General features: G+C 44.8%; 1 protein-coding gene across 1 annotated transcript in view; it reads left to right on the plus strand.

The window, feature by feature from the left end:
• STX18 (syntaxin 18) overlaps positions 1-24,012 on the plus strand; it is a 120,153-nt gene that overhangs the window by 70,724 nt on the left and 25,417 nt on the right. The window contains exons 3-5 of the mRNA XM_021711026.1: positions 7,703-7,818; positions 9,981-10,058; positions 10,222-10,288. Coding sequence (XP_021566701.1) covers positions 7,710-7,818; positions 9,981-10,058; positions 10,222-10,288 — 254 coding nt within the window. The 5' untranslated portion in view covers positions 7,703-7,709. The remainder of the gene's footprint in view (positions 1-7,702; positions 7,819-9,980; positions 10,059-10,221; positions 10,289-24,012) is intronic.

Raw genomic sequence — 24,012 nt, forward strand, 5'->3', positions numbered from 1 at the left:
TTCCTAAAGGAAGACTACCAGTTTTATCAAATTAACTTCTAGACCTTTCCAACTTCACTGAGCTGAGTTTCTGTTAAATCCAAATGTAGAGTAGGAGGATGTTAATCTAATGTTCTTGGAATTAGCCATTTCTAGGTCTGCTCTGTCCGCAGGGGGCATGTTCACTTGAAGGTCAGGACCCTTCTTCTAACTCATTTGTCCCTGACCCCGTTAGCCTCCACTTCCAATGAGAAGGTTTCTAGTGGGGCTGAGCATAAGGCTTCTGTTCCCCACTCTCTCTCCTCCCCAAAAGAGCCCTTCATCTGACCGGGGCTTGCTTACTTGGCTCCTGTGTCCCACTTGTGGGTCTTCTGTCTCACAGTGGCTGCGTTAAGCCTAACTGTTAGTAGAACAAAATGCTAATGGGATGGGAAGGGAAAGGACAGGCCGAGAGCCGGAAATGCATCTTTTTACTCTTCTTCCTAAATCTTAATACAATGATGAGAAAGTAGAAGCTATGCTTTTGGAGAAATGCATACTTTTGTAAAATTAACTTTACTGACTTTGTCTTTTCAGAAAAAGACTTCCTGGTGCCAGGTATCAGAGGTATCTCATAGCAGAAATCAAGCTGGCCTAGAGTAAAGGGAATTTACAAGACCTAAGACATCATGCATTGGACGAGGATTGTAAAAGTCATGAAACTTGTCATTACAAAAGTTATGACCGCGCAGTGGGGGAGCAGGTGGGGATTCCATCTTCCAGTAAATTGGGCCCTATCTACAGGGAAGCCAAGGATCCCCCGAAGCTACCCACTGGGAATGCCTAGGAGATAAGGGGAAGTGCACCCTCCACTAGCTCTAAGGAATGTCGTTCGTTCGGGAAGGTGCAGGAGAATGAGAATCCTTGTCACGCCCTTCTCTAGGGTCTGTGATAATGTGGGCGGACATTAGTGGTCTCTGTGTCACAGGTTCTCCAAGACATCCACAGGTGGCCATAAGGAAGTCACAGCAGTCACGTCTACCTGATTGCAACATCTCCAAGGAAAAGGATTTAAGCCAGGGCTTTGGGGGGCTACCCGCCACACTCACCTAGAGTGTAGGCCTGCTCCCTGTCTGTTGGGGGGCGAACTTTTCTTAAATAAATCTTTTCTTCTCTCACCTCTGTGTGTTGCAATTCTTTGCATTTGCTCAGATCTCTGGGTCGCGAGAGCGCACCTCTGGCTTGCTGGCTCCGGCGGTGCTGCGTCTCCCTGTGCCTTTCTCTCTGTCCATCCATCTCACCCTTACCCTGTCCAGACCCTAACAGGAAGCTGCCTCCCTCTCACTCTTCAGGCTCAATGTCTACTCCCCAGGAGGCTGTGGAGCTCTGTTTTTCCAACTGTCCCCCAGAAAGTGTAGACATGAAGTGGGGGAGTGGGGAGGGGGCCACCCCAGGGGAGGAGAGCACACTCACCTGGCGGTTGGGACTGAAAAGAGCCCTGCCACGCTTACCCCTTTCCTTTTCTGACAGCCAGTCCTCATGAGAGGTGCAATCCCTGCTCATCTGTGTTTCAAGTTTTCTAGAGAAGGCTCTGAAAGGGGAATGTCTACCTGTCTTGGGGATGGAGATAAAATTTGGGAAGGAGCTTACTAGAGAGCACAGCTGCAGCTGTATGTCTAGCCACCTTCTCCAGTTCAGGCTGATTCATTGATTCAGTTTGTTCGAAAATATTTGGTGACTGGTTTGTTGACTTATCGGCCTATAGAAGACCAGGTATTGCTCTTGATGATGGGGATACAGCAGTGAACAGACGGACCAAAGTCCTTGCCTTTGTGGAACTTAAATTTTTCCATAGGGGCAGACAGAAAAGAAATAATTGAGAGGACAGTAATAGACTTAGGTTAAGAGCATGCTATTGAGAGACCCAAGAAACCAAGAAACTTAAAAAGCCATACTTGCTGTAAAAGTAGTGTTTAGTTCACTATATTTCATATATCCCTACCTCATGTTTACTATATATTTTGTGTATTCCTACCTCATGTTCATTGTACTTTATGAAATCTTAGTACTTTAAATCCTACCTCAGACCCCGTGGAATTAGGCATATGTCGGGTGCCGGGTAGTGAATAATTGTGTAGTTATATAATGGCTTAAGTAGTGTTTGTATTTAGAACTCTTGGGTTAAGCATTGTCAGTCCCAATTGCCATGCTGACTTCTGCTTTTACAATGGGATGTAAATGTTAAAGCGATAAGCCCCTTTCAGACATTCCTTTGCTATCGCAGTAGACTCTGAGGCGCTAGCTGCTCTCTAGGTGGGCTTTATGTTGATTTAAATCACCGGGTTCCATGCCAGTGTTAATTTACACGCAGTGGCTATGTAAACCTGAAGAAATCAAAGACTTTTACAAAAACCGCCTTGCTATAAGACATTTATGATATTTTATAAATTCCCAGAACTGGTACTATATGAATTTCTACCCCACATTCACTGTATGTGTTTGCAGCATTCATATTTAAAACTTTGTTAAGTTTGGCTTTTGTTGTCCCATAATGACCATGTTATGTTATGTAAATGTTAAGCAAACAAGCTTTCCTAAGCATTCCTTGGGGTGAATCAGCAAACTTAATGGCTAATGTAACCTCCAGGTTGCTCAGGTTACTTTATATGCAGTGACTGTATGAACCTAACTTATCTGACATGCCACTCTGCCCGTTAAGTGGGTTTCTGTCAATCACAGGCAGTCAGGTTACAGCCCACGAAAGGCACCTACCAATACCAAGTGTTCCCGTACCCATTAGGAGAAATTACCCAATCATGTAAAATCAAGTTTAAAGTTCTTTCCCCTCCCTCTGTAATTGTGCATAAAAACTGATTGCCATACTGGATCAACGCTCTCGTCCATGAAGCCTCTACTGGCTTCATGTGTGAGCCCAGACTCGAGCCTGAATAAAGACCCTCGTGTGTTTGCATCGGAGCTGGCTCTTTGTGGTCTCTCTCTCTCTCTCTGATTAGAGTTCTGGGTTTAACAATAATTAGCTAAAATCTATAGAATGTTAAAGTGGGGCGAGTGTTACTATATTGGGGAGAAGGGAAAAGAGATAGATGATGGAAAATATCAGGGAGGGAACAATTTTATAAGGATGGGCTAGGGAAGGCCTCACTGGGAGGGTGGCATTGAGTAAACATTTACAAGAAGCAAAGGAGCCGGGCTCAGTGGCTCAGCCTGTCATCCCGCGCCTTTGGGAGGCTGAGGGGAGTGATTGCCTGAGCCTGCGGGTGCGAGACCCGCCTGGGCAGCGAGACCTCATCTCTACAATAAATCCAAAAAAAAAATCAGCTGGGCATGGTTACGCATGGCTGTAATTCCGGCTACTCAGAAGGCTGAGGCGGAAGGATCGCCGGAGTCCAGCGGGGCAAGGCTGCGGTGGCCAGGAGCGGCCACTGCACTCCAGTCTGGGCAACAGAGTGAGACTCCAACTCAAAAAATAAAAATAAAATAAAAGAAGCAAGGGATCCGTTCGTGCAGACAGTAAGAAAGAGCCTTCCAGGAGGAGACAGCCAGCATGTGGAAAAGTCATGAGGTGAGAGTGTGCCTGGAGTGTTCAAGGAACGGCGAGGAGAAGGAATGGGGAACAGGCAAAACGAGTCCAGACAGAGAGCAGGACACCAGGTCTTGCGGTTCCTTTTGAGATCTTCTGGTTCTTGTGAGGACCTTGGTGGGCAGCCATTGGAAGGTCCTGTGCACAGCATTGATAAGATCTGCCTTGTTTTGTAAGCGATCAGCATGGCTGTGTGTTAGAGCGGACGGAAGCAAGGCAGGGCAGAAGCAGCAGGCCAGGTAGATATTCCAGACCAGACAGGAAGTATTGATGGCAGGCACCAGAGAGGTAGCAGTGACTGGGATCAGAAGAGGTCAGATTCTGGAAGTACTTTGATGATGGATTAGATGTGAGCTGGGAGAGAACAAAAAGTTAAGGGTGACTCCAAGGTTTGGGATCTGAGCAACCAGAAAAGATGGAGTTGCTACCAGCACAGATGGGGAAGGCTGTAGGAGGCACCTGTTTGAAAAGAAAGGTCAGGAGCTCAGTTTTGGACACATTTGCAATGCAAATTCACCATCTGAATGGGGAAGTTGTGCAGTCCATTAGATATAGGTGTCTGGAACTCGAGGAGAGGTCCGGGCTGAAAATACAACCTTGGGACTCGTCTGTGTCAAGTTGGTGGTTAAAGCCATGAGACGATGAACTCAGCCTGGGAGCAAGTACAGACAGCAAAGAGACTCGGGGACTGAGCCATGCACTATCATCACAAAGTGGTCACGGAGCTCAGGTGTGTCAACAGAAACAAGCAGGGGAGGAGGTAGGACAGTGAGAGAGTTGGAGACCAGAGGAAGACAACCGAGCAAGGGGAGAAGAGATCAACTCTGAATGCTGTGGAAGGTGGCTAATGACGTGAGGACTGAGCCATTGTGAAGGTCACTGATGACTATGGCAGGCAAGGATGGCAGCAGAGTGATGAGGATTCAAGAGATAATGGTCAGGAAAATGGGCATGGAAACCTTTCTTTCTTTTTTTTGAGTCGGAGTCTCACTCCATCACCCAGGCTGGAGTGCAGTGGCTTGCTCACGGCCACCCCAGCATCGACCTGCTGCCCCTGTCCTTGCCCTCCGGTGATCCTTCTGCCTCAGCCTTCCAAGTAGCCGGAATTACAGGAATGTGTTACCACGCCCAGATAATTTTTTGATTTATTGTAGAGGTGAGGTCTTGCCAAGTTGCCTGGACTGGTCTCGAACCCGCAGGCTCAGGCAATCCACTCGCCTTGGCCTCCCAGAGTGCTGGGATTATAGCCTGAGCCACTGAGCCCAGCCAAGTGGAAACATTTCTTAGAGAAGTTTTACTGAAAAGGGTAGCTTGTAGGAGATCTGGAATGAAATTGAGGGGTTTTGTTCTGTTTTTTACATCAGGAGAAATGGCACCATGTTTGTATGTAGTTGGGGAAGATCCAGCAGACAGGAGAAAAACGATATTATTAGTACCTAACACACAGTGTTCACTCTGCACTGCGCACACATATTAATTCATTCAAGGTTGGTGGTGCAGGAGAGAGAAAGGAGAATTACTGGGGCCAGTCTAGTGTCCTGGTGGGGTGGGGTGTGGCCATGGTTAGGCAGTGGACATTCTTTCCATAGAAGCAAGAGAGAAAGTAGATTGCTATCTGTGAGCCCCAGGGAGGAAAAGTGGGGAGGTGAGAGCTTTATGAGCTCTCAGAAAACAGAAAGCAAAGTGATCACTGACACTGAAGATGAGGAAGGAGGTGTTGGCAGCTTGAGAGGGGAAATAGAGGTGGGAGAGCCGTGCACTAGAGACATTTGGCATCATTGCCAGGTACCATCGGGGCCCACTTGAGATTAGTAGTTACGATGAAGCCAATATCTCCATCTGTATGATTCCCACGTGATCTTAAACTGAGCTAAAGAGCTGTGAGTTCTGGGTTCTCGATACACCACCAGCTTGCTCTCTCTCTGTCTCTGCCTCCATTCTCTTATTGCTTCTCACTTCTAGCATCTCCCACGGGTCAGACGCTCCTAGTAGCCCCCGGAAGACTGGGATTAAAAGGTCAGGCAAATTAAATGAGAACCAGGCAACCAAATATTTTTGAGAGCCCGATATATGAAAGTCATCTGTTAGTTACAACTTTTGGACTGCACGAGTCTTTTACTTTGAGTTTATTGGGCTCTGGTTAGCCTTTCATTGCGTTGGAGCTGCCTTCAGCCCTGGCTCAGGTTTGTGGCCATTTCACTGTGTGTCACAGTGACTTTCCTTTCCCTTAATAAGATGTAGAACTTTAGAAAACGATCCATTGTTACTTAAAATCTCCTTTAGTTTCTCAAGATTTTATCACAAAATGGTTAGAAGACCATTTGCCCTTGTTTCTTTTTCGAGACAAAGTGCTGGTCAGGGAACATGTCGTCTCGAGAGCATTGCTTCTTTTAAATTGCTTTATGAGGACAGGTGTTGAGTTGTCTCTTCCCTTTTCCCGTTCTTTGTGCTCTTCCTTCTGTGTTCTTGCTCACCCAGGCTCCAGGTCCCGGGGCCTGATGTGTTCCGCTCCCCGGTCTGTGCTATTGCTGGCGGCTTTGCCCCCGATCCCTCCTCCCTCTTTGGGATTCCCTGTCCTTGCCCCTTACGCTTCAGCTCCACAGAATGTGCTGAGCACCTGCCTGTCTGGTGTGCTGAGCTGGGGAGCACAGATGAGCGGGGCGGGATTCGCTGCCCTGCTCCTCCCCGCTCTGTTCATCCGACCTGGTGTTGCCACTCCGATCTCCCCCCAGCTCAACCTGTCCGCTGGCCCCAGAGCAAAAGGCCTTTGGCACGCCCCGAGGCCCCCCAGACGCCTGCCTTCCGCTCACCCTGTGCTTGCTCACTCCTTCTGCTCCCAGTGGCACGCACTCAGAGCTCTTGCTCCCCGTCTGTGAGTTTCTTTCCCAGATCTCCCCCAGTCAGCACCCCTCGTCCGGACTCTCCCGCTTCTGAGGAGCTGAGAGGCACCGGCAGGTGTGGCGCCGGGCCTGGGCTCCTGCGCAGACTGCCTTGGTCTAGACCCAGCTTGGCTCGTCACTGGCTGTGAACTCAGCCTGGCTGTGCCTGAGCTGCTTCATGTGTACAGTGGGAATTGTAATAGCACCACCTCGTAGAATTTTGAGAGTTAAGTAGGGAAATACGTGTGAAATGTTTAGAGCAGTGATTAGTCTTAATGCATGGAAAATGTTATGTAACTGTTGGTTTTGTTTTATGACATATGAGCATATGCATAAACCTGTGGTTGTAGCCGATTGTATATCATTTATTGAAAGCAGGATCTATGTTTGATTTATGTCTGTAGCGCCAGCATTCACAGTTTAATTTTGTAATGCATATTGGACAGATTAATTTCACAGCATATATACGCATTCCCATAGTATATGCCCAGTATACAGTATGAAATTAATCTGTTAATTTAATACAGCTGCAAATATAGCAAAAATAAGATTGTAGTGTTTAACTTTTGCCCATATCTTTTCAGGAACCTTTGCAACAGAGTGCAAAATTTTGTTATTCTCTCTTCTCCTCTATCCTCAGGAAGTATCTAGTTGTATATTGAATTAACAGGCAGAAGAGTGTCAGCAATATTTTTGTGATTTTGGACTTGCACTTTCTTAATATTCTAATCAATGAAATAATAAAAATGTGTTTATTACTTTAAATTTTGAACTAGTGAATAAGCTTTTACAACCCAGTTTTTTCTCCTTGAAATAAATTGACTAATCTAAATTTATATCTAAGTCTTATTTAATCGAATCTAATAGTTTGACAAATTGAGATCTGTAATAAAATTATTCCTCTGAATATTATAAAGGAAATAGAAATAAAATTTGATAAATTTGTATATGCACATCTCATGAGGACTTTTTGGGAATGATTTGCCAGATAATTAACCTTTTAAAAACAGTAATAACTCTGTTATTGTGATACCTAATTTGAGGCTGCATCATCAGCAAGCATTCACTGATTTCGACAACTGTGCTTCAAGTGCCCATTATGTATGGAAGATACGAGTTCGAACCCTTCCTTGGCCGTTCCATCTCCTCATCCTGTGCTTAAACACCACTTTATCCGGGAAGCCTTTGCTTTCCTTCCCCCCTCACCCAAACTGTATTATGCTGTCATTTGCTGCCACCCTTTCCTTCTCTCTCTCTCTTCCAGCCATATCATGTCTGAGTATGGGCGGATGACAGACACAGAACGAGACCAGATAGATCAGGATGCTCAGGTGTTCGTGAGGACCTGCTCAGAAGCAATTCAGCAACTACGAACAGAAGGTACAGAGCTCTACAAGATTCAGACAGACAGCCCTGAATCGATCGAGCAAACAAGAATCATAAACAGCCAGTTAAAAACCCTCCTATGTTCTTATTTGGACTTAGATTTTAAAACTTTAAACTCTTTTCTTTTCTGATCAGTGTTTTGGCCAAAGCTGGTAAAAGTAATGAAAAGGCCATTATTTGAGCTTAAACAAATGGGAAGAGGGAGATGGAAAAGACTTCTCCAAACAAAACCAAGAATTTACCAAAAGCCAGGAACAGCAGAGATAAAGTGTGTTGGGGGGGTGGGCAGAGGGCATGCCTGTACCTTTGCTGTGTGTGGCACTTGTGGGCAGTGGGGGGGCGGGGCCTGGGGGCCTGGGGTACTGAGCTCTTTACTTGTAGTATTGCAGTAAGCTTTCCAGCCGGTCAAGCTGAGGCTGAGGCAGGAGGACTGCTTGAGGCCAGGAGTTTGAGACCCACCTGGGCAAAATAGTAAGACCCTGTCTCTCCAAAAAAGTTTTTTTAATAAACTTTTCAAGCCGGGCTCAGTGGCTCAGCCTGTAATCCCGCACCTTGGAAGGCTGAGGTGAGTGGATTCGAGACCCGTCTGGGCAACTTGGTGAGACCTCATCTCTACAATAAATAAAAAATTAGCCGGGCGTGGTAGCGCGCACCTGCAATTCCGGCTACTCGGAAGGCTGAGGCGGAAGGATCGCTGGAGCCCAGCAGGTCGAGGCTGTGGTGGCCAGGAGCAGCCACTGCACTCCAGTCTGGGTGACAGAGTGAGACTCCAACTCAAACAAAAAATAAAAAATAAACTTTTCTATTAAACCCTTATGTTTAGGAGGAAGGTTCTGAAGCCATGGCTGCTTAGGCGTGTACCCCAGCTCCATCCAGTTCTAACTCTAGCCCTGGGAATGTCACTTAATCTTCCAGGGCCTCAGCGTTTATGAAATGTTGACAATTATAGGATATATCTCTTAGGGTTGTTATGAGAACTAGTTAAATTCCTACATCAGGCTTAGAGCCATGTCTGGCCCTAGGGTTGTTATTATTATCTCTCACTCATTGATGTTTAATTCTCACTGAGGCACTAAGATGGCTTCCCAAGTCATGCTACTTTCCTGATTCTAAATTTGCTCAGGCAGATACAGAGTACATTAAGTAGAATCTAGCATTCGAAGCTGCTGGGTGCTGTTGTGCTCGTGACACAGACTTTTGGGACACTTCTGCTAGGACCTTGGAGAGTCTGATGAAAGCAATAGATCTTTGACAGAAAAATACACATAGACACAAAGTTTGTGTGACACTTTCAGAGAGTCCCTGAATCCGCCATAGGAATCTCACTTAAGGAACCGTATAGTAAAGACATAAGTCATGCCCCCTACTCTCAAGAGCATGTAAATTCTCTGAGATACCTAAAAAAGTACATAGGAGCATTGATAAACCAGCAATTAAGTATGAAACTTGTGACCTGGGCTCCTTATTGCCTCTGAAACTTAGTTTCTTCATCTGTGGCATTAGCATAGCCGGATTAGCTGTTTGGATTACTAGCAGGATATTATGTGAAGTGCCAGCAGAGTGCCTGCGCAGAGTAGGCGCTCAGTCTCTCAGTAAACGGTAGCTGTCTACCAAAATCAGCAGCACAGACTTTAGGACTGGTCTTTTTACCAGGCTCTGGGCTTGTTCCCAGAAGAAAGGTGTCCTTGCAGCTAGGAATCAAGGAAGGGAAGTTTGATTTGGTGTCAAAGAGACCCTCAGAACGTGAGTGGCCAAGGGGCGAGGATGGGACACTACATGCTAAAAAGCAGCACAGGCTCAGGCGGGGAGGAGTGTGATTAAGTTTGATTTAAAGACACTCCTTGAGGGTCAACTTAAGTAGTGGATGCTTGTTAACACAGGCAGGTCAGCACTCAAGAAGCGGTGCGGCAAATACTGTCCCGAACGTTGCAGTGCACCGTAGGTTATCGAATTCTAGTTTTTCTACAGGCTTAATCTTTCACTCTTGTAAAGCCTAGCAAATAAATCTTACTCTTAGAAATGTAGTGTCACAAGACTCGTTTTATGGCTGTGTTTTTAAGAATGCTTTCCGTAAAAAACTGTTCTAAGGAAGCTGATGAATTGTTCTTTAGGGTGATTGAAGACAAAGGCCTGAACACTGTCCTTTTCTGTTCCAGCCCACAAGGAGATACATTCCCAGCAAGTGAAGGAGCACAGGACTGCTGTTTTGGATTTCATTGAAGATTACTTAAAAAGTATTTCATTTTCTTTAAAGGTCAAATGTAACACTTCAGAATAGATGCGATGCAGAATTTGGCTTTGCTGGCTGAAGACTTTAGAGTCTCATTATATTAATGACCCCTTTGCCTGAGAAGCCATTTTAAATGGTCACTGTTCTGGTGTTTTCCCCTGCAACAGGAGTGTGTAAGCTTTACTCAGAACAAAGAGCCATCCGAGTTAAAAGAGTGGTGGATAAGAAAAGACTGTAAGTATTGCCTTCTTTGGTGTTTCTTTAATAATAGTACTCGTTAGTAGCAATTCAGTTTTAGAGAGCACTTAGCCTGCGCAACGCCCCACGCCCGAACCTCTTCCAAAATGCCGCAGCTTGTGTGCCAGGCACTGTGCCAGCCACTCTGTTCACCCCAGCAGCCCCCAGGAGGCAGACTGTCACATCCTCATTGTACAGATGGGGAGGTTGAGACTCAGAGGTTTGGTGCCTTTCTCGAGGTGCCACAGTCTGGAGGTGACGGAGCTGGGATCTGAGCCCCAGCTGTGGGCCCAGAATGTGTACCCTTGCCCATTGTGTTTCTTAGCAACCCTGTGAGGCTGGCACTCTTTGAGCCATTTTGCCCCAGTCTCCTGGACGCCCATGCACCTCCTTGCTGCCCTGGAAAGTGTGCTCCTGAGGGAAGAGCTAGGGCATAGCAACCGTGCGCCCATGAAGCCTGCCTCGGGTGGCTGGTGGCATGCACTTCCCCCGTGACGGAGGCCTGCTGGATGCCGTGGGCTCCGAGTACACCCCTCACTGTAGCCCATGGCCCATGCCTGTCCGCCTGTCTGTCTGCCTCTCTGGGCTCATGCAAGCTCCTGGAGCGCAGGAGCTGTGTCCCTGCAGTTATGCCCACTGGAGCTCCAGGCCCGTCTTGGAGATTGAACACAGCAGTGAGCACGTGATGCCGTGTCCAGGCTCCACATCGTGATCGTTTCTCAATGAGCCGTGGGACTGTTTGGGGATGTTCTTTCAGCAGATAGCATCATGTAACGGTTTGGGGGCGAGTTTTCTTAATTCATCCTGTGTCAGGGAACCCAGCACTGCTGTGGTTTGACAGTTCACCGGGAGGACTCATAGGACTCCACACACAGAGTCCTCCTCGTGGCTGTGCTTTATCAAACTGAAAGCATACACAGCACAGCAGCGAAGGTAAAGGCACATGCAACACAGCCTGGAGGAAACCAGACGCGCGCTTCGGAGTCCTCCCCTGATGGAGTCACCTAGCACGTGGCGTGTGACAGCATGTGAAGTGTTGCCTCCCAGGGAGGCTCATTAGTGGTTGACTTTCCAAGGGTTTTGTTGAGGGCTGGTTACATAGGCACCTTCTACCTGACGTGTACGAAAATTTCACTCTCCCAGAAGGAAAGCCGGCATTCAGCATTGAGCCACACTGTTTACACAAACAGTTCGGGCACAGTGAGCTGCTCTTATCAGTTAGGATGGTGTGAACTCTCCCAAAGTTCAAGTTCTCAGATGCCAGGCAAGGACCAACCTTGTAAACAGACTTTCTGAGAATAGCAGTCTTAGGCCTGCTATGTGAACTCTTTTCTGTACACTTGTAAAACATATTTGAAATTGTAAATGCCAACAAATAGAAAAGTATTTATGGAAGACAGTAAGTAGATCAGTCAAGTTTTCCTTCAGCAAATAGTTGCTGTTTATTATGTAATGTGCTGAGAGGGTTGTTTGAAAGACACAGTAAAGTCTCTGCCCTTGGGGAGCTTAGAGGGAGGCTTGGTTGCAACGTAAACATGAAAAACTAGCCAACTTAATCAGGAGATGTCATAATTAGTGAAGTTGGCAGTACATTCATAGGGGAAGATGGTAAGATCAAGTGGCATGGTATAGTGCCTCAGAGCTCCGATGGACACCCTGCGTTTGAATCCTGGCTCTGCCACTTACAAGCTGAGTGACTTTCAGCAGATTGCTTTATTTCTCTGTGCTTAGTTTCCTTGCCTCTGAAATGGGCAAATTAATAGTACCTACCTGGTAGGGTTGTGGTGAGAACAAAAAGAGTTGATATAGATAAAACACTTGCAGTGAGTTAATAAATGTTAACTTTTGTTCCTATTAATTACCTACCCTTTGCCAGGTGGCATGTTAACTTATTTCTTTTCATCCTCAGCTACCTTATTAATAAATATCAGTATCCCGTTTGGTCAGTGAGGAAATTGGGGCTCGGCATATTTGTATTAGCTGTCCAGCATCACAGCCGAACTAAGATTTTGACCTCATAGTAATTGAAGCAGATTTCTCAGTCAGTGGATGTTGTGTTGACTGTTGAGAGAAAAATACCTGGGTATGAGAATTAGAAAGACAGAAAGCAGTCCGGGCTCAGGAGGAGTATAAGCTGAGCGTCCGAGGCACTGTGAGACCGGTTTGTCCCAAGCCCATGGTGGAAGAGGAGGCAGGACTCCAATTTACCAGCAGGATGGTGTGAAGGTCACTGGGTCTCACGGTCACCAGGGAGAGAGAGGCAGACTTCTGCTTTGTTATCCCAGCAGAACCCTGATACTTGAGACCTGATAGTGCCAAAGGAAAGTCAGAAGAGACGTTTGCTGCAGCCTCCTCAGCTTCCGGTTTTCAGCAAAAGGTCTTGACAAAAATACGAATTAAAATCAGTCCGATGGGACTTGCTCTCATTTGGGCAGTGAAGGACAGCCTTGTCTCCTGCCAAATAGCTGCCCTGTGCCAGTTACTTTGATCAAAAGGCCTTGAGGGAAATAACTGTGACCCTTCACAATGTCATCCAGCCCTCTCCTAGTTCTTCCTCACTTTTACGCAGCAGGCATCTGCCTGACATAGACACATAATCTTACCACTCCCTTGCTTCCCATGTCCTGCCAAGGTGAACACAGCTTGGCAGTCAAGGTCCAGCACGCCAGGACCACAGCATTTGTTTCCCAGTCAGTGCTCTGGCCAGGCCACACCCAATGGCTTTGTGTCCGAAAGAGGCCTTGTTCTTTGAAGCACTTGGGCCTTGACCCTTGCCGACTTCTCTGCCCAGGGTGCCTTTGACGTAGTCTCTGCTTCTCGCACGCCCTGCCCTGTTCGTCTGGCACACAAACTCGTGTCCGTCCTTCCGGTGCCAGTTAAGTCACTGCCTGCGCTGTCAGTCTCTTCCGGCTCCTGCAGGCAGTGTTGGCAGCTCCTTTCCTGGTGTGTTTCCTGCTCGTTGTTCACGTTGCTGTAACTGAGCCTCTCCCGGCGTGTGTGTCCCTTACTCCACCCCAGCCCACTGCATAGCACAACACCTGCCCTGTCCATTGAAGCCACTCAGCAGAGCTGTTGCGTGAATGAGTGGCAAGTTTCCTGAAGGCTGTTTGATAGTAAGTGGGGTCTGTTCACCGTCAGATTGGATTGGTGGGTTCTTTGTTTTGGTACTGCTGTGTTTTGGTTGGTGATGGTTGTTGTTAAAATTCATTCTTATAACATTGCTTCGAGAAACCCAAGTGCTCATGTTTTATGGCATTGTTTTTATTAACATGTTTGGTTTTGGTGAAAGAAAAACGTATTTGTTGGTTAAGGAGCAGCCTGATTGTTTACTTTAAATCTTTTAATACTGTAGGAAGAAAGATATTCTGTGCTGGATTTCATTTTCATGGAATGACAATATCATATTAATCTACCACACTAAGCCTCTTGGTCCAGACTGGGAAAAATGTTTTGTTCACGAAACCTGAAGCAGTCCCAGCTGATCTTTCGGCACTTTTCCTGCCATGGCTGTGTTTTCTTAAAATGATAGCACCATCATTAAAGATGACTCTTCACACCCGTCCCATAGGCATTTCATATCTGAAGTGACAGTGACACCTGCTGCAGGTTGCCTTGAGCTGGGTATGTGGGATGTTGATGAGTATTCACAGTGAACAGACCCCACTTACTATCCCCACTTCTTTCCCCTGCAGTAGGCCTGGGCGTCCTTTGAGGGAAGAGGCCACTGTGTCTTTTATCTCTCTGGTTCCAGTGCCTTACTCAGAGCCTGCCATGAGGTAGGTGCTCCGCTAAAGGTTCCTGAATGAAGGAAGGAAGGAATGGGGCACAGCTCCTCACTCTTGGCTCATCAGGTCTACATAGTGATGCTTTCAAGGTGGAAAGGTTGTAGGCTAGTATTGGACACAGCATTGGCACAAATGTCCCCATTATCCCCAAAGGATTTGAAATACCCCCTCTTGTCTTCCCAGCCACGTTAAGCAGCTCATATTTCATTATAATGTAAGTTGAAATAGCCATCAGGTGTCCTCCTGGGCATATACTTTAATTCAAAGCTATCTGAATTAATCAGAAACGTTTTTCCTTCACAAAAAGTAATCAGATTATGTGTCACTGGCTTTTTCTTAGGTAAGAGGTTTCAGGTGACAATGTGGAAATCAGGAGTTACCTCCGATACCCTTTTTTACTAGCTCAGAATAGTTTCTTTTGAAGGCATAATATACTAGACAGAAGCCCAGGGACAAACCCATACTTACAACGCAAGGCTCTTTCCTCCAGACTGCTCGTTCTTTCTCCTGGAGTGGGGTAGGGAAGCTGTAGGAGGATGCGTGAGAGCCTGTGTTCTACCCATGGCTAAAGTTGCTTTAATGTCTGCACGGGTTTGGGGCCCTCATTCGAATACATCATTTGTGCTAGTACAGTGATGTTCTTAACGTTGGACTGTTTTCTCTGTCTTGAGATTTGAGAAGATTTGAGAAGGATAAAACTTATTAGTCTGAAAGAGAATGGTTTCTCCTAACGTTGGGTGGATCATGAAACAGCCAGATGAGAAGGCTAGACAACTTCGTAGCACCTTGTGAGTTTATCAGTGTAACTGAAAGTTAATTACTAGAGTATCAGCATATCCTACTGTAAATTCTAAAAGATAATAGAAATGAGAATTTCCTGAGATACTTCAGTGGAGGAAATCCTGGTGACCTCAGCAAGGTTTACTCGGAAACCTGTCAGACAGGTTTGAGAAACTTTTCGTGGTCAGTATCTCGATCTTTCTGTTGCCAGTGTGCCTTGATTACCTCTTTCTAAAAGGAAGCAGGAGCAAGGTTCCCTTTGCTCTAAAAACGTCCTTTGCTCCGTCAGACACACTTCAGAAAATAGGACCTTAATCCCATGGCCAGATGTATGATCTTGAGTTATTTATTACTTCCTCCCTTGTGTTGGTACAAAAGACCAAAATTTTGCTGCATATTACTCTTCTCCTTCTTTTATAAAGAAACGTTAGTTCTCTTATAACATATATTATTGCCATACTTATCTGGTACCTGAAGAATGTTTACTTTCCTGATCCTTTATGTTCAGTCCTCTCACCTCAACTAGATGGTAAACTTGGTGAGGGCAGGATTGTATGTTTTACCTTTTTATATCCACAGTCCCTAACCCATTATCCTGCACATAGTAAGAGCTCAACAGATTTTGCCAGTAATTAGAGATGATGACGATGACAAAAGGTGAACAAAAGCAAAGAGAAGTGATGTGATATGATGTGTCACTGGGCCCACGGCAGCGATTTGGTCTTGTTCGCTACCTAGAACACAGTTCTCGTCTGCTGCCTAGAAAAGGGATTGGCAAACTACGGTCTGGGGGGCCAAACCCAGTCCTTGGCCTGTTTTTATACAGCCTTTGAGCTAAGCTTGGTGTTTATTCTTTTCAAGGTTTGTAAAACAAACCAGAAAAAGACAAAAAGGTAAAAGAAGAAGAAGACTGGGAGGCAGAGACTGTATATAGTCACTAAAACCTAAAATAAAATACTTGGTGTCTGGCCCTTTCCAGAAGATGTGTGTTGACCCCTGGCTTAGAACAGACTCCCTGAGGTGAAGGACCACTTCTTTGCCGTAGGCTTTTGCAGTCCATCATGGACCGAGGCGTGTGCTGCTGTACATGATGGGTCCGTAGCTTGTGCCACAGGTGATTCACCCCAGGAGTCTGAGAGCACCCGAGCAGGTCTGTGCCCTGCCCAGCCAGATGAGATCACTGATTACATGGCAATGTCAGATTGCTACAGATGTTTCCAAATACGTACTCTTCCTTTTTTGTACTTATCTTGCTGAAGACCAGTAACAAACATTCTGGTACCAGTCCACAGACAATACTTTGAGTAGCACTGGCTTAGAAAATTACCTAACATGTAGTAGATGCCCAGTAAAATCTGCTGAGTGAGGGCCTGAGTCGTGGTGAAGGTGGCTTAATCAAGGTAACGGGAGTCATCTGCGTGGCTGGAGTCTGCAGTGCTTGTACCTAAGTGGATACTTTAGTCTGAAACCAGTTTTGAAATTACAGTACTATGATACCGTATATCAAAAATGTCTTCTTTCTATTAGCACCTTTGTTTTGCACATGTAAGAAGTGCAGACTTCCCTCGGCAGTATTGCACGTTTGGTTCCAGACACCACAATAAAGCAAATGCCACAATAAAGCGAGTCACACACATGTGTTGGTGACCCAGTGCATATAAAAGCTATGTTGATAATCTAGTCTGTTAGGTGTGCAGTAGCATTATTTCTTTTAAAAATGCATGTACCTTAGCAAGATATTTTCTTGCTGAAAAATGCTGGCGATCATCTGAGCCTTCAGCAAGTTGTAATCTTTTTGCTGGTGGAGGGTCATCCTTTGATGTTGATGGCTGCCGATGGGTCAGGGTGGTGGGTGCCGAAAGCTGGGGAGGCTGAGGCAATTTCTTAAAACGACACAGCGGTGAAGTTTGCCACATCAATTGCCTCTTCCTTCCATGGAAGGTTTTCCTGTAGCATGAGATGCCGTTTGGCAGTATTTTAAAGCCCACAGAGAACTGGAGTCCATCCTTTCAGACCCCGCCGCTGCTTGATCAACAAAGTTTATGCAATATTCTAAATCCTTCCTTGCCATTTCAGCAGTGTTCACAATCTCTTCACCAGGAGTGAATTTTATCTCGAGAAACCACTTACTTGGCTCATCCACAGGAAGCCGCGGTTCATCACAAGATCACACCAATTCAGTCACATCTTCAGGCTCCATTTCTAACTCTAATTATCTTGCTATTTGCACCACATCTCAGTTTCTTCCCCACTGAAATCTTGAATCCCTCAAAGTCATACATTCTTCTGAGCTGTTAACATTGATGTTTTGACCTCCTCCCATGAATCACAAATGTTCTTAATGGCATTAGAATGGTGAATCCTTTCTAGAAGGTTTTCAATTTATTTTGCCCAGATTCATCAGAGGAATCACTATCTATGGCAGCTGTAGCCTTATGAAATGTATTTTTTAAGTCATAAGACTTGAGAGTTGAAATTGCACCTTGATTCATGGACTTCAGAATGGATACTGTGCTAGCAGGCATGAAAACCACATTAATTTCCTTGGACACCTCCATCAGGGTTCTTGGGTGACTAGGTGCATTGTCAGTGAGCTGTAACATTTTGAAAGGAACCTTTCTTTTCTGAGCAATAGGTCTTTAAGAGCGGGCTTAAAATATTCAGCAAACCATGCTGTAAACAGATGTGCTGTCATCCAAGCTTTGTTGTTCCATTTCTAGAGCATAGGCAGAGTAGATTTGGCAGAATTCTTAGAGTGGTAAGTGAGCACTGGCTTCAGTCTAAAGTCACCAGCTGCTTTAGACCTTAACAAAAAAGTCAGCCCTGTCCTTGGACGCTTGGAGGCCAATCACTGACCTCTCCTCTCTAGCTGTGAAAGTCCTAGCTGGCACCTTCTTCCAATACATAGCCTTTTTATCTACGTTGCAAGTCTGTTGTTTGGTGTAGCCACCTTCGTCAGTGATCCTAGCTAGATCTTGTGGGGTACGTTGCTGCAGCTTCTCCATCAGCACTGGCTGCTTCACCTTGTACTTCTATGTTCTGGAGATGCTTCTTTCCTCTAAAAAGGACCTCATGAGCCAACCTCTGCTAGCCTCCACCTTTTCTTCTGCAGCTTCCTCACCTCTCAACCTTCGTAGAATTGAGGAGTTGAGATTTGGCCCCCTCTGCTACCTTGGGGAGGTGAATCCTCTCTCTCTCTCTCTCTCTCCTTTACTTTCTAAATAAACCATATTTTCTAATCTAAAAAAAAGAAAAAAGAATTGGGGAGTTAAAGCCTTGCTCTGGATTAGGCTTTGGCTTAAGGGAATGCTGTAGCTGGTTTGATCTTCTGTCCAGACCACTCAGACTTTCAAAGCCACAATATCTACAACGGACAGTAAAACAAAGTGCAATAAAAGAGACGAAGTAAGCCAGGCTCGGTGGCTCAGCCTGTCATCCCGCGCCTTGGAAGGCCGAGGTGAGTGGATGGCCTGAGCCCGCGGGCTCGAGACCCGCCTGGGCAACTTGGCCAGACCTCATCTCTACAATAAATCAAAAACTAGCCGGGCGTGGCAGCATCGCCTGTAGTTCCAGCTACTTGGAAGGCTGGGGTGGAAGGATCGTCCAAGCCCAGCAGGTCGAGGCCGCGGTGGCCGGGAGCGGCCACGGTGCTCCAGTCTGGGCGGCAGAGGGAGACTCCGACTCAAAAAAAAAGAGAGACGAAGTATGTCTAGATAAGAACTATGCTTAAATCTGAAATGACAATCTCATTTGTCTAATAATTATATAGGGTTTTATTTAAGGTTTGCGAGGACCTTTGTGTATTTTCTTATTTCAAAACCGAGAAATCGGCCAGATGCAGTGACTCATGCCTGCAATCCCAGCACTTAGGAGGCCAAAGCGGGAGGGTTCCTTGAGCCGAGGAGTTTGACACCAACCTAGACAACATAGCGAGACCTTGTCTCTACAAAAAATAAAGATAATAAGCTGGACATGGCGGTGCATGCCTGTAGTCCTAGCTCTTTGGTAGGCTGAGGCAGGAGGATCGCCTGAGCCTAGGAGTTTGAGGCTATAGTGAACCATGATTGTGCCACTGTACACCACCCTGGGGATAGCGTGAGTCTCAAAAAACAAAACAAACAAACAAACAAACAAAAAACCCTGAAAAATCTCCCTCTTTTCTAGCTCCTTCTGTTCTTTTTAAATTTTAAATAGAATTCTGAGGTTTTTCAAATAAGAGACCTGGAAACAGAAATTGACCAGGTAGAAACTGTGGTGATTGCCATTCTGAAATGCTCAGTCTTCAGTTAAAGAAATTAATTTAAATAAATCATGGGGCATAAACTGATCTTTCTGATGACTTTTTAAAAATTGCCCTTTTTCAAATTGTCTTTAGCTAGTTTATGTGTAATTTCCTTGAGGATTTCAGTAGCCATTCTGTGTATCATTAGAATCTGTTTTTATTACGGAAAAAAAAGCACTCAACTTTGTCTAAGTCTGCTGCACTGCAGTCTTTTACTCATTTTAAATTGAAAACTGGTACATTAGCATACTCTGGACACAAAGGATGACAGGCATTAAAAGAGCCCTTTATTTAAAAGTCAATTAAGCTCTTTTCCTTCCTGAATAATTTGGTCTGGAAGCCATGAGATGGGGAGGGGTAAGGTGAGTGTCTGCCTGCCATGGCAGCGAGCAGGGAGGGGAGGGCCTCTGAGGGAGCTAGGAGAGACAGGATCCATACTAGGAAGGAGCGGTGGTGGAGAGCAGTTTGGGGCGGTTATGTATCAGGAGACGGATGAAATGATAAATACAGAAGGGTATGGGAAGAGGTTTCTTGCCATAGGAGAAGCAAAAGGAGAAAAGCTAGAGTGTCCCCTGTGCTCTTGGGTTGGAAGGAAGCATGCTGATGGGAAGCCACCATTTTTGGTATCCAAAGATCAGTACAGAAGTAGATGTGGTTGTAAATGTGTGTAGGTGTGTGCTTGAAAATGCTTGTATGCTAGGGGAGGGAGGGGCACACCTGATCAACAAGGGTACCTGCAGAATCAACATTTGTATACCTAACCCTGAATTGTACCCCACATCTTTAAAATTCAAAAAGAAAAAAAGAAAAGAAAGAAAATGCACGTATATATTTTCTCGCTCTGACCACAGAGAAGGCCTGGAAGCAGTGACACTCCGATAACAATAAGCATACCTACCACCCAGAGCTTGACTTCCAAATATCTTTAGGGAACCAGGCATCTTGAAGAAATGGCAGATTCTTAGGCTGGGTCAGGGAACATTTTGTTGCATCAGAAATCAAGGAAATTCTCAGAGGATGATGGGGACACAGCAGTTCATTTGAACGGGCTTCTAATGGCCAGATTGGAGACAAATAGAGCATAAAAATAAAGGATAGTAGCAGACTACAACCCACTGAACAAAATTAGGACATTATGAGTCCATCTGGATAGGAATAAATACATGAATAAATTAAAAGTTGAAAATAGCAACATAATGTCAAAGCAGCCCCCCATACTTATTAATAAAAAAGGGGAAAAGAATAACTTTAGTGAGAGCCTGGCAGCCACCACCTTAATCGAGGGGGCAAAGTGAAATCACACTCAACCTGATAGGATGCAGCACAAAGAGAACAGTATCACTTTTGCAATTTCTGCCAAAGACTCATAACCTGAATCCAACCATGAGAAAGCATCAAACTCCAATTGAGAGATTGCTTCCAGAATAACTGGCACATTATCGTGTCTCAAGGCCATGAGCTTCAAGGAGAGGCTGAAGAACTGTTCCTAACGAAAAAAACTGGAGAGAAATAACAATTAGGTTAATGTGTGATTCTGAACTGGATCCTGTTGTTACCAAGGATATTATTGAAATAACTGGTCCAAATGGAATGGGATCCAAGGGTAAGCTGGATGTAATGCAGTGATATGGATTTCCTGATGTTAGTGGTTGTATTCTGGTTACGTCAAAGGACGTGCTTGTTCTTAGGAAATACGAAATATTCAAAGGTAAAGAGGCATCAGGTGGGCAGCATGCTCTCTCATGGCTTAGGACAAAGGCATTCTTTGTACTATACTTCCCACTTTTCTGGGCTTGACCATCTCACAGTAAAATAAATTAGAAACCACAAAATGCCATTTCATATTTATCAGAATGGCTAAATTAAACATGACGGATGCTGGGGAGGATGTGGAGCAGCTGGAGTTCATGGTTCCACAAGCACCTTGTGGCTGGTGGAAGCATAAAACAATTCTGCATTAGAAATTGTCAAATCATGCTCCAGAGTTAAATGGCCATCCTGGGACCCAGTATATTCCGCTCCCAGATTCTTTATGCCTGGAACATCCTTTCTGCCCATGTGCCTGGCAAAATCTTACTCCTTTTTCAAGATCTTGCCTAAATGACACCTATCCTGTGAAGAACCCCAATAATTTCTGCTCTCTGAATCTGTAATAGTAAGAATTTGTAAAGCACTTAGGGTTTTTTTGTGTGCATGTTTTTTCCTGCTATTATTTAATCTTTGCAACAACTTTTAGTGGTATATATTATTTATTGGAAGGATATTGGAAGTCGGTGTCTAGCTATCAGAAAAGTGAAAGAGGCTGGGCACAGTGGCTCATGCCTGTCATCCCAGCAATTTGGGAGGCCAAGGCAGGAGGACTGCTTGAGCCCAGGAGTTCAAGACCAGCCTAAGACCTTGTCTCTACAAAAATAAAAATAAAAATAAATTAGCCAGGCACAGTGGCACACATCTGTAGTGCAAGCTACTTGGGAGGTTGAGGCAGAAGGGTTGTCTGAGACCAGAAACTCAAGGCTGTGGTGAACTGTTCCTGCACCTCTGCACTCCAGCCTGGGCAGCAGAATGAGACCACGACTCAAGAAAAGAAAAGGAACGTGAAAGGGAGAAAGCCAGAATGAACCCTGTGGTGTTGGGTTAGAATGAAAGATACTGAAGACCACTTTGTAGATAAGAAAACTAAGACCTCAAGCTTAGGAGGTGAACCAAGAAAGACCTACTGGGTGCAAGGCTTCTTGCTAGACACTTTCTCATGGGTGACCTCATTTAATTTGTGCAAGAACCATTTGAGAAAGGTGGTGTTTTCTTTATTTTGAAGATCAAGGAAACTCAGACAAAAAAGGATGAAAACTCATCCAAGGTCACCCTGCAAATAAGTGACAGTCTAGAAGTCAAGCCCCCTTGTCTCCAAACCTCATTTCTAAATGTATCTTTTTCAAGGCAGTCAGCCAGCCAATGGTTTAAGGACCCAGTCTCCACACTGCCATGGAATTTGTGAGCTTGGTGGGGTAACCTGATGACTGAGACAGTCTGGGAGGGCGTCAGGTCGGTCTGCTGAGCAACACCACGGAGAAGAAAGTCTACCACCCAGGCAGCCTGTGGCCACAACCCCAGACCTCTCCCTTGCTCCCCTGTCAAGACCCCTTCAACTCTCTCTCCTCTCTAGCCAGCCGGAAGATTGGCAGCTAGTTGGGCCGGCAGCTGGAATACCCTGCTGAGTCCCTTGTACAGATTGTGCCGGGGTTCCCGCTTCCCTGAATTCTTTGAATCATTTATGGACTGCTTTAGCAGTCTGCTTCTGTCCCTTCATCTTGTCAGGGATCTGCATCTTGTCAGAGGGGAAATATGTGTTGTATTAGGACTTTGCTGTAAATATTCTTCACTAAACCACTCTGTCTTTTCTCATTCAGCAGTAATAGCAGCTGCAGCAGCAGCAGTATGGAATTAGTAGTAATAGCTACTTTTTTGAACTCTTATGTGCTGTAGACTGTGCGAAGGATGCACTTATAGCCCCATTTTACGGGTGGGAAAACAGGCTAAGAAATATTAAGTCACTTGTCATTTAGTAACTGGAAAAAATCTAAAACTTCTGGCAGATGGATGTCTTGTTTGTTTCAAGCTAGTTTGAAAATTGGCTAATGTGTCAAGTTGCTCATTTACTAAATCCCAAAACTAATACTTGAGGTAAAATGTTGAGTAGCAAATATTAAATTTAGTAATTGTTCACATACCTAATGTCAAACATAGAATAGATCCTCAGCTTCTTTTTAAATAGGTTTCTCATTTGACTTACGTTTTCAGCTGGAACTTTTTGCTTAACACAATTTTTTTTTTTTTGAGATTTACCCATATTGTTGTGTTCATTAGTAATTTTTCTTTATTGCTGAATAGTACTGCATTGCATGATCATACCACAATTGGCTTATCCATTGTCTAATTGGTGGGCATTTGGGCGTTCCCATTTGGGGCTATTATGGATAAAGCTACCGTGAACATTCTTTTGTAGGCCTTTGTGTGGACATATCTTTTCATTTCTCTTGGTAAACACCCAAAAGTGGGTTGTCTTAGTGGAGATGTTGGAGTTTCTTAGACTTAATAAGAAACTGCCCTAACTTTTCCTAAGTCATAGTACATTACACACTGTCAACAGTGTATGAAAGTTCCAATTTCTCTACATCCTCACCAAGTGTTGATCATTTTTTAAAGCCATTCCAGTGGGTGTGGAGTGATACCGCATTGTGGTTTTAGTTTGCATTCTCTCATTGACTATTGATGTTACCATTTTCTCATGTGTTTATTGACCATTTGTGTCTGCATATTTTCTTCTGTAAAGTGTCTGTTGGAGTCTTTTACCTATTTCTTTATTGTTTTTTTTGTTGTTGTTGATTTGTATAGTTCTTTATATATTCATGCAAGTCCTTAGATATGTTCTGTTAATATTTTTTCCCATTCTGTGATTTGTCTATTTATTTTCTTAATGGTATCTTTTGATGAGCAGAAATGTTTAATTTTGAGGAAGTCAATTTTTTTTCAACTGTTGCTAGTCAATGAGAGGAAGTCTAATTTTATCGGTTTTTAATTTGCCTATCCCAAGGTCACCAAGATATTCTTTTATGTTTTCTTCTAGAATCTCTATGATTCTAGTGGCATGTTCAGGCCTATCATATATCTTATGTTAATTTTTTGACAGTGTGAGATGGGATTTAGGTTCACTTTATTTTGTGCAAATATCCATTCACTCTGTGAGTGTTCTGAAACAGATTTTCCTTTTCTCACTGAATTGACTTGGCGTCTCCATCAGAAGCCAAAAATGCGTTTGTCCATTGACATGGGTGTGGACTCTGTTCGGTATTATTGATCTGATAGTCCTTATTCTA

The sequence above is a fragment of the Carlito syrichta genome, unplaced genomic scaffold (assembly GCF_000164805.1).
Source record: "Carlito syrichta isolate Samal-C Ts95f unplaced genomic scaffold, Tarsius_syrichta-2.0.1 Scaffold301819, whole genome shotgun sequence".
Lineage (NCBI taxonomy): Eukaryota > Metazoa > Chordata > Mammalia > Primates > Tarsiidae > Carlito > Carlito syrichta.